At 60.1% G+C, this 17181-nt stretch overlaps 1 protein-coding gene across 2 annotated transcripts; it reads left to right on the top strand.

Moving 5' to 3' along the window:
* Nucleotides 1–2092: 2092 nt before the first annotated feature.
* Nucleotides 2093–17181, top strand: RGS19 (regulator of G protein signaling 19). 2 transcript variants are annotated; one of them, XM_048321715.1, is made up of 6 exons: nt 2093–2191; nt 13255–13391; nt 13554–13690; nt 15590–15664; nt 16117–16351; nt 16911–17181. In XM_048321715.1, the coding sequence occupies exons 3-6, from the start codon at nt 13590–13592 to the stop codon at nt 17097–17099; spliced, it is 600 nt and encodes a 199-aa protein (XP_048177672.1). In that variant the 5' UTR covers nt 2093–2191; nt 13255–13391; nt 13554–13589; the 3' UTR covers nt 17100–17181. The 2 variants fall into 2 exon arrangements, with proteins under 2 accessions (XP_048177672.1, XP_048177671.1); XM_048321714.1 differs by lacking the exon at nt 2093–2191 and adding an exon at nt 8730–10789.

The raw sequence follows: 17181 nt of genomic DNA, 5'->3' as shown, positions 1-17181 counted from the left end.
CCCCCCGAGCCGCCGCCGGCCGCGCTCCCGGCGGAGTCGGGCGGCACCTGCGGGCAGGTCCCGCTACTGCAGCGGCGGGCGCGGGGCCGGCCCCGCCGGGACGGCTCCGGTGCGAAGCGGCCGCGGGAATGGCGAGGGGGCACCGGCACGGGGGGCTCCGGGCAGCGCCTCCGCCCCCGGCTGTCAGCGCTCAGCACAGACACAGCTCGACCGAGGCTGCCGCTCTCTCCGCCGGTGCCTCCGGGCGCGGCAGGATGCTGCCGGTCCTTCCCCAGGAGCTCTCCACGCTGGCACGGGGGGATAGCAGCTTTCCAGACCCGCAGCAGTGTTCCTGGCTATTGATGGCAGCGTTTCCTATTGCTGGAAAAGATGCGAGGCCGAGCTGCTGCACCCTGAGCACCCAGTGCTGCGAGGCTGGCTGTTCACTGACAGCCCCATTGTGCAAGGGGTTTGGAAGCTCCAAGCGTTTCCTCCCAATCCACGCTTTAAAAAAAAACAGAATGTGATTTCTCGTCATCATCTGAAGGGACAGACTGGTTGGAGAATCACAAGAAATCATCAAATCAAGCCCAAATCATGGAATCCTGGAAAGGAATGAGTTGGAAGGGACCTTAAAGCTCATCTCATTCCAACCTCCTGCCATGGGCAGGGACACCTTCCACTAGACCAGGTTGCTCCAAGCCCATCCAACCTGGCCTTGAACAATTCCAGGGATGGGGCAAATGTTCATGGGAATTTCTAAAAATCCCAAACACACACTGCAAAGCAGTTCCTGAAGACGTGGGGAGCCTTTATGGGCATTTGTGAGCTTCCAGTTAAATGAATTGCTAAAGAAAATTGTGAGGGCTGGTGGCCCGGTCACACAGCAGGAGGGAGCAGACTGGCAGTCACAACTCCACACTGGAGCTGCTCTGAGGATTTGGAAAAGTTGCAGTCAGAGGACGGACCGTGCTTTGTCCGCAGAGCTCCTGGGGCAGGGCCGCCCTGGGTGAGAGCCGTGTAGATCCCACTGTCATGAGCTGGATGGGTGAAAAGAGGAAAATCCAGAGTACTGGACAGGGCAGGTTGAAAATGTGGGAGGCACACTGGGTCTGCCTGATCCCCCCAATGCAGAGGCAGAGGGATTCAGCTCAGAGATGCTGCTGGCATGGGTGGGGGTCGGGGTGGTGTTTTCACTGCAGGAGTCACATTTGGGGCCTATTTTAAACATGTCCCCCACGTCGCCGAGTGTACGTCTCGAGGATTGAAATAGATGGCGGTTTGATCATTGTGTCTCCCAGGGAAATGGTTTTAAATGAGGTTTTAAATAATAAAGTGGGATAATTTCCCTGGCTGGCAAGATCATGAAATTTTTATGCCTCCTTTCTCTCCCAAAGTTTTATCACCCTTTATTTTTAGTGATGTATAATCCCCGCTTTTGAGAAAAAAAAGCAGAGAAACCAGTGACTCAGGGAAAGCCACTCCTGGGCAGGGATCCTTAGGCGGGAAGCAGTCTGGGGGCAGCTTCACAGACAGCCTGTCCACACCCCCTGGGGATGGGAGAACACCCCAGAGGGGCAGAGGGACTCCCAGTGTTGGTGCAGGGTGCCAGTACTGGGTGCATGATGCTGGTGCTGGGTGTAAGTACTGGGTGCAGGCTGTGAGTACTGGGAGCCAGTACTGGGTATGTGATGCTGCTGCAGAGTGTGAGTACTGGGTGCATGGTGCTGGTTCTGGGTGCCAGTACTGGGTTTGTGATGCTGACGCTTGGTGCCAATACCGGCTGCATGGTGCTGGGCCTGGTTATCAATAGTGGCTGCATGGTGCTGGTCCCGTGCGCCAGTATTTGACACTGCGTGCTGGTGAGGGTGCGAGTACTGGGTACACGGTGCTGGTGCTGGGTACCAGTACTGGTTCTGTGATGCTGGTGCTGAGGCACAGCAATGGGTGCCTGGCGCTGTGCCGGGTGCAGGGGGCTGGGGCCGTGGGTGGTGCGGGTGGGTGTCTGTGTGTGCGTGCGCGTGTGTGCCGTGAGGAAGTGCCAGGGCTGCAATCGCTTTCGGAAGTGGCCGGCGGGGCCGGGCCGGAGCCTGCGCAGTGCCGCCGCCGCCGCTCGGCTCCCGCTGCCGCTCCCTCTCCCTCCGGTGCCCAGCCCGGCGGCAGCGCAGCGGCGGCGGCCGGGGGCGGCGGCGGCGGCGCGGATGCCCGGCCCGTGAGTACCCCGCGCCCCGGCCCGGGGGTGCCGCGGATGGGGGGGGACGCGCGCCCATCGCTCCGCTCCGTCGCCCGGTGCCCAGCCCAGCCTCGCTCCCCCGGCGGATCCCGCTTTGCCCACCCCCTCTCCCTCCCCCAGCCCCTTTGCACGCTCCCCCTGCATGGACCCCTGCCCCGGGCATCCTCCCTCCTACACGGCTCCCCCCACACGCGCTGAGCCCCGCGGAGGATGGAGAGCCCTGCCCGTGCCTGTCTGTCTGTCCGTGCGTCCGTGTGTCCGGCTGCTGCCTGTCACCGGCCCCATGTGCGAGCGCTGGGGCGGGGGGATGCTCTGTGGGGACGGGCCGGCGGCGCGGGGGGACCCCGAGCACCGAGCAGGGAGGGGGAACTCCCCGCCGCATCCCCCCAGGGGAGGGCAGGGCTCCTGCCAGGAGGAGGAGGAGGAGGATGGAGAGGGGGAAGGAGGGGGGCACCCTCCAGCCGCAGGGCCGGCTGCGCCGGGGTTTGCCCAGCTCGGGGCGGGGGTTGCAGGGAGGATCCCCCCCCGGAGGCCTCCCCGGTTCTTTGGCACCCACAGGTGGGTGCCAGGGCGGCGCCGGAGCATCCACGCAGCGGCTCGGCCGGGCAGAGCTCCCTGGCCGTGCAGCTGCCCGGGCACCGTGCAGAGGGCGCTGAGCCTCGCCAGGGCGATGGGCAGCCCTGACCCGGCCGGCCGGGGCTCGGGGAGCACCGGGGCTCGGGAAGGTTGCCTGAGGTCAGGGCAGCCGCAAGTTCCGGTCCCCGCGGGGTGCTCCAGCAGCGGCACGGCCAAGGGTTGGCCAGAGGGATCTGCCTCGGTGCTGTCGGGGACGCTGCTGTCCCCCGAAGCGACGTGACATGCGACGGTGGCCCAACACGAGCCCATCACGTGGGCGGCGTCGCGGGATGCCGGCACTTGGCGCTGCGTCCCCGTGGCCAAGGGATGGAGAGGGCCAGGAGCGGCCGCCGCGCCGTGTGCCCCCGCGCACCGAGAGGTTCCCCCGGGAAGCTCCCTCTCCCCGCCGCTTCCATGAGGCTGCTCTGGCACGGATCCATGGCCTTATTTAAGAAACTAAACAAGAAGTGTTAAGCGAGTGGGAGGGATTCCCCTGCTGCGAGGGGAGTTCATTCCCCTCTGGATGCATCTCCATCCCTGTCGATGGAGACGCTTGTCCCGTGTCACGCTGGCTGAGCAGAGCCATGGCATTTGCTGGCCTGGTGCTCGTCCTTTTCTTTGGGAAAACGGGTCGCCCCAGTGGGCACATATTTCAGAGTATCTCCCAAGGGAGAGCGCCACATCAGATTTCCCTACAAGGATTTTAGCTGCTCCGCATCAGCCCTTCCCCACAAATGACTCAAGCCACTAATCAAAATACAGTCATGTTCTTCAGCCATTAAACAACCTCCACCTCACAGGATTGTAGTGGAGAAGCAGGAGTTCAGTGACACAAATATATCTCAGTCAGGGTGCAGGCACTGGTTTTGATATTATTGTTTAAAAAAAGAAGGAACTGAAGGCAGATAAATAATTCAAATGAAACCCAGAGAGGGTAAGGGAGAAAAATACCTTGGCAGGGTAGTTGGTTCTGAGTCTGCCCAAGGTGCTGGAGCAGCACATGTCAGCCACCTCCTGAAGTGCATCCTCTCCCATCTTTGCTGAGCTTTGGTTTTAGTCTTTGCTTTTAGACTGGACTTGGGCTCCAGCATCTTGGGTTTCAGCTGGACTGATGCAGAGTGGGTGGTTGAGCTCAGTGCTCAGAGCTCTTCCCTGCGAGCAACAGGTCAGGAGTGGCAAAGCAGACACTGTGTCAGTCCTCAACCTCTGCAGAGTGTGAGCTCGAGTTGCTGTGGCTTTTCCTCTTTCTTTTTTTCCAAACTTTTATCCTCTGGATAAAATAATTTTGGAAAGCTCAGGAGGAGGTAAGAGCCACTCTGCCTTTCCCCTCCAGCTCCTCCTGCTCCTCAGATCAGTTCCTGCACCAACCCCTGTCCATGCCTGAGCACCCCAAAAAAGAACAGCCAGGGCACAGCAAGGCCAGCAGGCATCACCACTGCCATGCCACACTCTCAGGGTTCAGCACTCCGGGCTCTTGCGTGGAATAACAGCAGGTTCCGAGTGATCCGGTGCCCACGGCCTTCACCCGAGACTTCCTATTGCTCAGTTCCTTATTCATCTGCACATCTCTCTCTGCATTTCCCTTACAGAAGCTGTTCAGAGAGGGGGGGTGGATCTAAAGCCAGCTGTTTATATACATTGTTTCATAGTTGTCTCTTATTTTGGAGAGAAGAAAAGATCCTGGACCTTAGCAGTGATTTTTTGCATCCCCTCATGTGTTACAACCTGGGTTTTGCCCATGGGGACAACAGGATAGGGGAAGTGTCCGACATCTTCTGTGGTGTGAGAGGGGAAGGAACTGAACTCACTGGGACTCCAACCACCCTGTCACAGACTGGGAAGCAGCTCTGTGGTGCCATCACTGCCCCAGCTCCAGCGGCTCAGGGAATAGGCATCCAGCCCCACAGGCATCTCCCTATTCACTGCCCTGCCTCCTCCAGCTCATTCCCGTCACTGCTGGGCTCAGCTAGCCCATTTCCTTTCCCAGCTGCCTCTCCATGGGTTGCCCCATGCAGCACAGGGAGGGGGACCTGCAGAAAGTCTGGAATCCTCTCTGCCTTGGCCATCCGATGGGTGTGATGGTAACTCCAGTAACACCACTGGCCAGCTCTCCCCTCTGCTCCCACAGGTTTCAGGACATGCAGAACTTTTCACAGGGATTGAACATCTTAAATCCAGTTATGTGTGCTCTGCAGGAGCTGTTGGCTGTGCTGGTTCACAAGCCATGGGGTGACTTCCCTGTGCAGCTCCCCAGCCTTCCTCAGGGCCTGGGGACACAAGAACTGGTGACTTTGGGGTAAAACTGTAGTGAAGGCAGAATCCTGGCTCCATCCAGGTCCTGAGCACAGTGTAAGACAAAGCAGCAACCCCAGAGTTTTGATCGACCTTTCACCCTTCTGCAAAAGCGCTCTCTGGGAGCATGGAGAATTATTTTATTTCTATTATTTTTGGCTGGAAATCCACTGGGTTCCTTCTTCAGAGTGGACCAGTAACAGAAACCTCCTGCATGTGATTTTCCCCCTCCCCAGACACTGTGCTGCGCATAGAGGGTGATGCCTCAGCCCATCCCATCATCTCCTCTGGGTTCATGGGATATCAGCAGTCCTGGGTCAGTGTCCAGGAGAGGCAAGGAGTGCTCTGCCACTCACCCATCCTGCAAAACCTCCTGCCCTTGGCCATTTTGTGGAAGCGAAATTTAACCAGGAGAAGGGTGGAGCAGCAATGAAAACAACAACAAAGTCCTTTGGGGTTCAGCTTCACCATTCATCTTAGACATGGAAAAAAGGGGGTTTCCTGACAGCAGGAAAATGTATGGTCGAGTTTTAGAACAAGCCGCCCTTCCAGTTCTCCAACCACTTGGAACCAGCCTCGGTTGACCTTTTGAGGGCTCTTTGCTCCAGCTGTGGAGACACGCTGGGCTCAGGGGCCCAGGTTTGCCACACTCCAGACTCACTTGTCAGCACTTGCCTGCTCTGGAGGCAGAAATGCTGCAAAGCCTCTGGGGCAACAATGGGATGGGCATGGCAGGAGCGGAGCCCGTGTCATTCCTGCGCGTGGCTGTGGCTCTGCGTGCAGGGGACAGGCTGTGGGTGCACTGGCAGCCCACTCCCAGCGCTGGAAGCACTGCTGGTTCAGCCTAAAGGTGCTCAGCAGAAGGGTTCGAGGTAAGGGCTTGGGTTTTCCAATTGCTCCCCCTCCTGCAGGTTTGAACCCAAGCGGGGCTGTAGCTTCCTCTGACAGAAGGCGAATGCCCAAGCAGCGTTCCAGGGCAAAGGGCAGGCGAAGAACAAACAGGTACATATTGGCATTAATGGGCAGGAGCCCTGGAAAAGGAACAGAAAGCTTCAAGCTTGACTGGAAAAAAAAACAACAAAAACCAAGGGAAGATGCTGCCTGAGAGCCTGGTGTGGGTTTCACCAGGAGAGCGCTGGCAAAGCAGATTTGGGGCTGGAGAAATGTATTGCTGTGATGGCAACTTGTATCTGCTGATGGGACCTTCACCCTGCAGCATCCTGGGGGCTCAGCAAGGGGCATCGCCGAGGGTCTGAGATCCCCTGCATGGCCCACCATCTGAGCCCAGAAGGCCTGCAATGGGCACCCACCATGGCCAGGGTCCTGCACCCTGGCTGGCAGCAGTGGGCTGCAGGTGCTGCACTGTTGGGCGCTGCCCCAGGGCCAGCGCCACCTCTGTGGCATGGGGCCACGCAGGGTGACAGTGCTTCCTTCCTCCCCACACTGCCAGCTCCTCCCTGGGGTGATGGAGCTGAATCCCACCATCAATCTTCCCCTTTGGTTGGGGTTTAAATCACCAGGGCAGCTCTACTTGGAGGACAAGAATTGCTCACCCTGATCCCTGTTGCCTCTTGTGGCTGGGGCAGGGCAGAGCCTCACTGCTGCCCTGGTGCCACGACCACAGCACAGGGGTCACCTGTGCCCCTTGGGATGCTCCAGAACTTGGGCAGGGCATTAGGTCACCAGATCCCCCTTTCCCTGGGTGTTTGCCTGCAGGATGGTCTCCTGGGGGGCTCGTTCCTCAGCCCCCCAGTGGTTTAATGTAGGGCAAAAGTCTGATGTGGGAGGAAGTTTTGCTGGTACAAGTGAAAGCCCAGCTCTGCAAGCTGTAGTCCAGGGACCTGGTGATGGGGACAAGTCCCAGACCTGGGTGCTCACCAGCACTAAGTGTCATCTGCCTGAAGCCAGGCTTCCAACGGCATCTGTCAGGGCTGGCAGCATGCAGGCAGCAGCACCCACCGCTGAATAAACCATGGTGGGCAAATGCCCCTGGTTGTAGCATTTGGGATGTGCTCCCCTTGTCCCCATCTGTCCTGCTGGTGTGGCCCTGGCCTGGCCAGTCCCACTGCCCGTTCAGCCGGGCACGGCCCTGCCCTGACCACATAAATGCCACATGGGGCCACGCTTTGGGCAGGAAGTGTGGCTGGAGAGCAGAGCCAGACCTGTCCTCAGCATGGTCAGACTCACCTCCTGCCCGTGCCAGCAGAGGCTCCCAAACCTCCTCATGCACTTCCTGGAGCCTCCCGTGCAGGGCTCTGGATGCAGCCAGTGGGGTTTGGTCTCGTGCCGGGGCTGGGGGACAAATCATCCCTCAGTTGTGTTGGGAGCTCTCGGAGCCATGCTAAGCCGGCCCTTTGATCCAGCATTGCCCTGTGATGCAATGTCCTTCCTTTTCATCCCAATCCTGCCTTGATTCTCCATCTGGGGCTCATTTCCTTGAAAGGCGCCAGTCTTCATCCCTCAAATTACCACTGTCCTGTGGTCCCAGGGGCCTGGCAGCATCCCATAAACAAGGAGCACCCCGCCACCGGCCCAGCTCAGCTCCTACCCTGGCCATGCCAGTGCCATATCCCTCCCTTTCCCCTGCTCTTCCCTCCCATCAACCACCAGGCTCCTCCATCCGTTTAGCCCCTGCTGAGTATTGATCACTGATCTCTCTTCTCCTTTCCCATGGATCATTACCGAAGGCGGAACAGGTGCCTGCCCTAACACCACGATACCTCTGGTAGTAGAAACATAATTGTTAGGGCTTGCCGTACTAAATCCCCCATCTGATTGGCATGGGGGCTATTTTTATGCTGTAAAATAATTAACTCTGTTTCCGTGCAAAAGCTGGGGTCAGGGGGATGGGTGCTGTCAGAGCTGTGCCTGTCATGCTGCCCAGAAGCCATGGTGCCAGGCCAGAGCCATGGGTCTGTTCTCCTCTTCCCAGCAGGTGCTGGAGGGGTTCATGTGGTCCTTTTGGGAGGGCTCATGGTGGGATTTGGCTTGGAGGATGCTCAAGCAGAAATACACTGGGAGCAGAGGAGATGGCTGGTCTGGAGAAGGACCCTGGCATTGTCCTCATCCTGGCAGGACAGGGGCTGTCAGCTCTCGTGGTGCAAGGGACTGGGGAGGTGTTTGGACACACTGAAGCATCTCAGTTCCCATCAGCAGGACCTGCCTCCCCAGCCTCTGGGAACGGCAGAAAAATCACTGCAGGGCATCTGCAGTGGCTGCGGAGGATCTCCCCAAAGGTACCCGCTGGCCACCGCCGCCTCAGCCACGTGTGCGGGCACACCTGCGGCGTTATCAGTGCCATGGGCAGGGTGCTGCCACATGGGCACAACCACCCCCTCATCTCAGCAGGACCCAGGGAGCCCACCCAGCCACTGCCAGAGATCATTGGCACCTCCGTGCTGGGAGGATTGGAGTCAGCCCAGCCCCATCCCGCAGAGCCAGGGGGCTCAAGCCCTCAACCTCTTTCATCTTTTTCTAAAAGATTGCTAAGGGGGGGGATTGAAAACAGAGTCTAAAAATAACTCCTAAAACTTCCTGTGCTGCTGGCAGGTGGCTGGGACAGGCTGCGGGGGCGGGAGGCAGCTGTGGGGCTCGGTGGCGGTGCCCCGGCGGTTTCCATGGGGTAACCCCGGCAGAGGGGTCCCGGGGAGTGCCAGCCCCCTGTCACCCACCCCAGCTGCCTGCTGGGCCGCCTCGCCTCTGGTTGCACTCAGTGGCTGGTTCCAGCCAAATTTGGCATAGATCAGAGGTGCTGGGACCTCCTGGGAGAATGCCAGGGAGGGGGTGGGGAAGCTGCAGGCTGTGCTGAGCCCTTATTAGACACTGGAGAGTCCAGCAGCACGCGGGCAGCCAGGGCTGCCAAGCTCTCCTTGTGCTGATCCAGCGTGGCTGGTCGAGCAGGTGATGGGTGTTTGCAGCTCCTCCAAGGCATGGAGAGGGGTCAGACCCAGTGCTGCTCCTTGCTGAGGCATCACTGGCCTGTGACAGGGACTCGGCCTGGGATGGTGTCTCCGTTGCCACTGGGTTTGTTCATTGCCACCACCCAAATGATCCCTGCAGGGTTCTGTGATGAGCAGCAAAGCTGCTGTCCCGGCTTTGACCCGTAAGATACGAAGGGAAGGTCCTTCATGGGGTGGAGAGTGGCAAGAGGTGGCCAGAGAATAAAAATACTCTCGGTGCCAATGAGCTGGGGGTGCCAGAGGCCGTGGGAGCATGGCTGTATCCTGACAGCCCCTAGCTCTCTCCCTGCCTGGTAGCAGCAAAGGGAATCCTGGAAAACCATCTGGGAAAAAAATGAGGTTCAGGTGCCCAGAGAAGCAGAGCCCGGCTAAGCCCCTGGAGCACCAGAGGGTGACGGCAGAGGAAGGAGCTGCCGACGCCGGTGGTGACTTTTGGGTGACGGGGAGGTTTCCATCCGGATGGAGTGGCGCTGGGGACAGCAGCAGCAGCACAACCGCGTTGGGTTTTTCGTGCCGGGGTGTTTGGGCTCGGGAGGAGAGGAGATAACAACTCGTGTCCCGGGGAAGGCGAGGGAAGCAGCTGCGCTGAGCCGGGCGCTGGGATGAGCTGATAACAAGCACATGGCGCTGCCCCAGGGGAGCGGGGGTGGGTGCCAGCATCCCTCCTTCCTCTTTCTCCCCTTTCTGCCCTTTTTCACCTGCGGTGAGACCATACCACTGAGGGGCAGCCGCCAGCAGAGACCACAAGCGGTGCTGGTCGCTTTTGGGCTGGAGCCTCCTCCACCCACAGCAGTGCCGAGGGTGAATTTAATCAAGAAAACGGACGTTGGCGGCTGATTTCTCTCCCTCTCTCTCTCTCCTGTTTCTTTTTTTCCTGAAGAGGAAAAAAACCAAACAACTTTGTTTGTGAGTCACTCTTGGCCGAGGGAGCAGGGCTGCGCTCTGTGCATCAGGCTGGCACATCCCACCTCGCACGGACGATGCTGCCGGGAGGCACCGCCGGCGGCTCTGACTCAGCTCACCCTCAGCACAGCCCCTTTCCCGCACTGCCCACCTCGCTGCCGGTGTCTGTGCCCTGCGGGCAGTGCTGGAAGCCCGGGGACATCGGAAGGACAGCGTGGCAGAAAGCACTGTCGCTTTGAAGTGGCCTCGGCTGGTCACTGAGGACCGAGGTGCAGCCTGCACGCACCCTGGGGACATATCCTGCCTGTCACTCTCAGCAGAGCCGCTTCCTTGGCCATCGGGTTGTTCCAGCGCCAGCGTGGCCGGGCTATCTCTGAGAAGCTGCCATCAGTGCCAGTCCTGGCTGGGGAGCCCCATGTTGGTTGCCCTCGTGCCTGCCGGATCCAGCCCTCCTGGGAAGCAGGCGGCTAAGCTGGAAGCAGGAGGCTGAGCTGGCTCAGCCCCTGGTGGGACCCACTGTGCGCCTCTCCTGCCCCATCGAGGCAGCTGGCCCCGTGATGGAACAGCAAGGAGAGCGTCTGGGCCGGGCGGGGGCTTTCCCAAAAAAGGCCTGAACTCTTCGGTTGAGTTTGCCACTTCCCTTACCACTCCCTTTCCTGTGAGAGGATGTGTTCAGCCGCTTTTCTTTTCTCTTTCTCTCTTCTTTTCTCCCCCACGTCCCTGCCCGCAGAGCCGGCGGTCCTGGCGATGCCACGCACCCCCTGAGCCGGCCGGGGTCACCCTGGCTGGCACGATGGCCAGGCTGCAGGTACGGACACGCCACAAGAGCTGCTCCCACACCCCCCAGTCCTCCCAGGACCCACGGCACAGGGTTGGTGGGCATGTCGGGGGTCAGCACAGACTGTGCTGGGGGTGCCCCTGCATTGGGGTAGGCGCTGATTTGCGCCCCACGCTGCAGAACTGGGGGAGGCTGCTTTGCCCAGGGTGAGCAGGGCACAAGGAGCTTCATGTGCAGGTGTGTGGGATGGGGCCAACATCTCAGCAAGGCCTGCTAGAAGGGGAGGTTCCCCTTTGAAAGCGATTTTGGGGAGAGCTTGTCTTGACCGGTTGCATGGAGGGCCCCCTCTGCATTCAGCAAGAGGACAGTGTGGTGCCAGACTCATGGGGACATCATGGGGGTGTGACCTGGCATGGCCCAGGGACACCCAGCACACGGGGACTCCCAGACTCACAGGGGGCTTGGGGAGCTCAGGGAGGGTGACTTTTGGGGCATCTCTTCTCTCTGTGGGGAAATGTCCCCTTTTTGTCATCCTTCCTCTTTCTGCAGCCTCAAGCGCACGCCCTTGCCTTCCCTCCGGCACTTCCCTATCCACCAGCCCCAGCAGCGCCATGGCGGGGCCTGGCACTGGGGCAGCTGGTGAGAGCCCCATGGCACCCAGCCCCTGCCAGCATGGTGAGGTGGGGGTGGCAGGGGCATTAAGGGGTGCACAGTGCTGGGAAATCATCCCTGCAATCCAGAGCGTGATGGCAGCACCCTTCAGTGCCCATCAGAGTGTGCTGGCATTGCCTTTTGCTGCCAATCCAGATGTGCTGGCGTTGCCTTTTGGTGCTCGCAAGGATGACCTCAGCATCACCTCTTGGTGCCATCAGACAAGGTCCCTGTGCAGCCCCACAGTTCCCCGGGGCACAGCTCACTCCTCTGGAATGGCCCTGGGTGTGTCCCACAGCACCCAGCGTGGGCAGCGACCTGATCCTGCTCCTGGCCGGGTGCTGAGCACAGCCCTTGGCATGGGAAGGGGATGCTCCTGCCAGGGGATGCCACCCCCTCCTGCTGCCTCTCCAGGGTGTGTTGGCTCAGCCGCTTGCGGGTCAGCTCTTGCCAAGGAGCGAAGCAAAGTACCTGGATGTCCCCACATCCCGGTTCCTCAGTCACCCCCAATCCAACCTTTCCATAGCCCAGGGCTGTGGCAGAGCCAGGGTGAGCTGGGAGGGAGCAGGGTTTTCGTAGTCTTCGGGTTGTCCTCCTGCTCACGCCGTTCCCACAGCCTCAGCACCAGTTCCTGTTGTTGGTGCCACAGCCCGCGGCAGTGCTGGGATGAGCAGTGGGATGTGGGTGGGCAGCAGGAGGAAGGATGCTGGGAGTGGAAGATGGTTGGGCCAAGGAAAGCAAAGGAAAGGGAAAAAGTCGGGGGTTCAATGGATCCGAAGGCAGCACAGTGCGAGAGGGAGCGGAGCTGCTGCTGAACCGGGTGACAAAGTCACAGCTGTCCTGCCAGCACTCGGGGCTATAAATAGGGACAATTGGGAGTGAAACACAGACTCTCCTTTTTCGTTCCTGTGGGAGCACTGGGACTGTGGGAGGGTTTGTGAGGGCCCAGGAAAGCACTGCTGGGTGATGGCTGTGCTGGGAACAGGGGAGCTCTGACCCCAGGGCTCACGGAGGGCTCTGGGGACAGCTGTGTCTCCAGCTGCATCCCATACCCTGGCTCTGTCCCCTTGCTGTGTCCACAGCAAGACTCAGACCCAAGGTGATGAGACCTGGGGCTGCTCAAGGTGGGGATGCTGAGGCTGAGATGTCTGGGGGCTCTCCCTGCCTGCTGCCACTGCTCCCATTCCTTCCTTCTGGCAGGGGAGGGACCACGATTACTGCCCAATCACCCTTGGCAAGGCACAGGGAGGTAGAGCCAGCTGTGGCCATGACATAACCCCTGCCCATGCTGAGCCCAGCACCCACCATCACTCCTGCCCAGGAGCATCCCTGCTCCAGGCTGAGCCAGTGGTACAGGCAGGGACAGGCAGGTGGCATGGGACAAGGTTTGGCTTAATGCCAGGAGCTGTGAAAACTCACCACCACCACCCTGTTTCCTTCCACTCACATGATGCCGTGGAGCAGCTCTGACTTCCCCATCCTGTGCCTGAAGACAACTGGGATTTCAGCCACCCTTCCTCATGGCACAGGGCATGGCCAGGGATGTGCAGGGCCAGCACTGAGCCCCTCACCCTGCCAAGCCCCTCTGCTGCCTGCAGCGAGCCCCACAGCATCCCCAAAGTGTGGGATGGAATCCCAGGCAAAGCATGGGGCTGGAAGAGCATGTCCTGATGTATTTCCTCTTTACTTTCCTTCTCACTTCCTTTTCTTGCACTTTCTGCCTGCTGCCCTGCCCTCACTTGCCTCCTGCCCAGGGCTTTCCCCAGTGTCAAGCAGCCTCCAGAGCTGCTCGAAGCTGGGGGTTCTGTGCAGTAACATGGTGCTGCTCCTCTCTTTCCCCACAGGCTCCATCCAGGAGGCGGCAGGGACATTAGCCAGGGGGTCTCACGGCTCGCCTGCAGGCTGGGAGGAGCTGAGAGCGGCAGAACAGCCCCTGAAGCACGACCCAACCCCGTGCACCGTGTATGAGGCTGGGACGCAGGTGAGGGGTGACTGGGCGGGGAGCCAGGGTGGCAAGCAGGAGCCAAAACTAAATCACAGCAAGTCACTGCGCAGGGGTCCCTCCTGTACCTCTGTGTGCTTGCACAAGGTGGGGAATGATCATTGGCAGCTCCCTGACCCTCTCCACCCTCCTGCCTTTCAGTACGCAGGACCGGCGTCCGCAGAGTCACCCCTTCCGATGTCCCGGCATGAGACTTCTCCGACAACGGTGCAACCCACCAGCAACCACCGCCCCAACGCCTGCTGCTTCTGCTGGTGCTGCTGCTGCAGCTGCTCATGGTACGTCCCACTGCCCGCCTGGCCCTGGCTCCTGTGGGGTCAGTGAGCATCGCCCACCTCGTCAGCCCATAGGCAGGAAGGTCATAGAATTGTAGAAAGCCTTGGGTTGGAAGGGATCATAAAGATCATCTCGTCCCAACCCCCTGCCATGGGCAGGGACAGCTTACACTAGACCAGGTTGCTCCAAGCCCTGGTCTTGGACACTGCCAGGGGTGCAGGGATCGCATGTGTGGTGTTGTTCCTCTGTGCTTTGTGCAGCACCAAGAGCTTGGATGCAACTGCTTCCTGAGCAGGTGACCAGGTCTGAGGAGGGGGGTCCCACAGCTGCCCCCACTGCTGGGTTCCCTGCAGCCCTGCAGTGCAGCTGTGGCACCCAAGCCATGGGCAGTGGGTGCTGGAGGGCAGCTAGAATGGAGATGGCCCTGCTCCCTGAGCTGAGCCTCTGAACCCCTTGTGTGCTCGTTGGGTTGGGAGCTGAGAGCAGGACAGGTGCATGGCTAGACAGGTGTGAACTGGAGCAGATGGGTACCAGTGGTGCTGTGGCGTGAGGCTCCCCCCAGCACAGAGCCTGGTGAGCCCCAGCTGAGCCTGGATGCACTGACTCCTGTTCATGAGCCAAATCTTTTAGAATACATAGAGCAGAAAGCAGCAGTGGGACTCCCCAGTGCTGCCCAGATGGTCTCCAGGGAGGGATGGCCCTGGTCCATACGAGCCCTCTGGGAAGCTCTGCCTTGGAGCAGCAGGTGCAGAGTCCGGCCCTGCCCTCCCAGCACTGACCAAAGCCAAGGATGGAACCAGCTGCTTGCCTCCATCTGCATCTCCTGTCCTTGCTGAGGATCTCCAGCTCCTTATTCTCTGGATATCCCAGATTTTGGAGAGCCCATCTGCTCTTCTTCCTCAGCATCTGCTCACTCAGAGATTGCTGATGGCTCTGGGCTTTGCAGCAGCTTTGGTCTTTACAGCCACCAAGAGCAGCGAGCTTGGAGGAGGAACAAACCCTGAAGCTGAGCCCCATGCATCTCCTTCCTAGACACTGCCCTTGGCTTGGTGGCATTCCCTGTGTCTCTCCTTCATCTCGGCAAGAGCCTGTGAGCAGAGATGGAGCAGAAATCTCAGAGATGCGACAGATATCCCTCCTATATCCTGTTCCTGGAGCAAGCGGTGCTGCTTGCTGAGTGGGGCTCAGGCATGGCAGGCAGTGAGCCCTGGGGGTGTCACCGCCAGGGACATGCCCACAGCTTCACCCATGCCAGCTGCCCATGCTGGGGCAGAGGTTTGCACAGCCAGTCTTGTGCGAGCAGCAAGGGACGGTGTCGCAAGCAGGAAGGGCTGCGGTCAGTGCCAGGCACCGAAATTCAAGGGCCCAGGGGAAGTTGGCTGATGGCTGCTCTCCACTTGTGCCACCAGCACCCCCAGGGGCAAGGGGACACAGGGACAGGAACACCACATCCCCAAGCCCCAACCCCTCTATCCTGCTATCTGCCTGCGGGCCGGACTGGTGCTGGCACATCACCAATAAGCCCTCGTTTATTTATTGGTGATTATTCGTGACAGTTCACGACAGCTTCGCCTTGGGCCGATCCAGCACTGACCTCTGCCGGCTGCTGTGGCCACTCCGGCTCAGCTCAGTCCTGGCACACATCCCTGGCACATGGCCCTGGCACACGGCCCGGGTGGTGGAGTGGGACCAGGGCCACAGCAGTGCCTGAGCACAGGGACACCCTCACATGGTGACAGCAAAACTGCACGAGGGAACCAGGGTGCCACCAGGGCAGCAAGTATGGGGAAGGCATGGGTGGGGGGTGCTGGTGCCCTTGGAGGAGATTGAGTGATCAGGGGTCAAGGTGGGGTCTGCACATGTCCCCAGTGCCCCTGACTACCTCTCTGTCTCCCCGTTAGGAACGAGGACCGGGAGCGAGCATGGAGAGCATCCCGGGAGACCAAACTGGAGACCATCCCAAACTGTGAAGCGTGGTGAGTGCAGGGGCAGTGCAGTGGAGGGGGATGAGCACTGCATGGCATTGTCCCCTCTGCCATCCTCCATGGCAGCCAGCGCTGTGTCCTGCCCCTGGGATACACACAGGGCAGAGGGTCAGGGCACCAGGGCTCAGGGGTTCCTGGTGTTGTGTCCAGCAGCTCCTCCCCAGTTCTCACCAAGAAACAGAGACCCTGGAGCCACAGGCTGAATCCTACTGTGATTCTGCCCTTGGGCCCATTGCAAAGGGAAACTGAGGCATGGAAAAACCTCAGCAGATTTCAGACCTCATCCTGCCCTTTAGATCCACTGCCAAAAGCATCGTGCAGCCACAGGGAGAGGTGTTGGGGCACAGTTCCTCTGGGATGGGACCAGGGATGAGCAGGAGGGACACAGTGGGATCCCTGGCCAGCTGTAACGCCATCCTCTTGCCTTCCCCCGGACCTGCCAGCGCCAAACCCACGCCAGAGGAGGTGCAGGGCTGGGCACAGTCCTTTGACAAGCTGATGAAGAGCCCGGCGGGGCGCAACGTCTTCCGGGAGTTTTTGCGGACTGAGTACAGCGAGGAGAACATGCTCTTCTGGCTGGCATGTGAGGAGCTCAAAACCGAGTGCAACAAGCACACCATCGACGAGAAGGCCAGGATGATCTACGAGGACTACATCTCCATCCTCTCTCCCAAGGAGGTAGGAGGCAGAGCCTTTGAGGGGAGGGCTCAGGCTAAAATGGAGCTGGGGAGGGCTCTTAGGGAGAAGTCTCTGTTCCAGCTGCCGCCAGAGCCCTGTGACAGTCCTGGGAGGAGTTTGGCAGGGTAACGGCGGTGGGAAGGGGATATCCAGCTCTCAAAACCCCCGGGACGCTGCCGGCAGTGGGACCGCGGGCCGGGTTGTGCTGCGGGGCCGAGACCTCACGAGGGCACCAGCGGGCCGAGGAAATGCTGCATCCCGGCCTGCAGCATCCTCGGAGTGGGGGTACCCAGGGCGGGACCACCCCAACCCACCTCCCTGTGCCCAGCCGGGGGACACAGAGGGCACCCAGAGAGCTCCTCACTTCTCCCTGCAACCCTCCTCAACCACCAGGGCTCCAGTGCCAGTGTCCTCTGGGATGGAGCACACTGTGGTCTCCCTACATCTGGTGCCGCATTGATACCCAATTTCCCATGAGAGCGGGTGCAGGGATGGGTGCTGGGGCTGGGGCTTTGTCCTTGGGTGTCCCCCAGCCCCAATTTCTCTCCATGCCTCCCAGGTGAGCCTGGACTCGCGGGTGCGGGAGGTCATCAACCGGAAGATGCAGGAGCCGTCCTCGCATACCTTCGACGACGCACAGCTCCAGATCTACACGCTGATGCACAGAGACTCCTACCCCCGCTTCCTGAACTCTGCCATTTACAAATCGCTGCTCCAGAGCGTCTCCCACTCCTCCTCGGAGTCCTAAGGGCGCCCGCCGGCCGTGGGGACACCAGTGGGGACATGGTGGCCGGGGGGAGTCAGTGCCTCCTCCCCTCTGCTGCCCTCCT

The sequence above is a fragment of the Corvus hawaiiensis genome, chromosome 17 (genome assembly GCF_020740725.1).
Source record: "Corvus hawaiiensis isolate bCorHaw1 chromosome 17, bCorHaw1.pri.cur, whole genome shotgun sequence".
NCBI lineage: Eukaryota > Metazoa > Chordata > Aves > Passeriformes > Corvidae > Corvus > Corvus hawaiiensis.
Note: the sequence above shows the minus strand (reverse complement) of the source record. Positions and strands in the feature narration are given on the sequence as shown.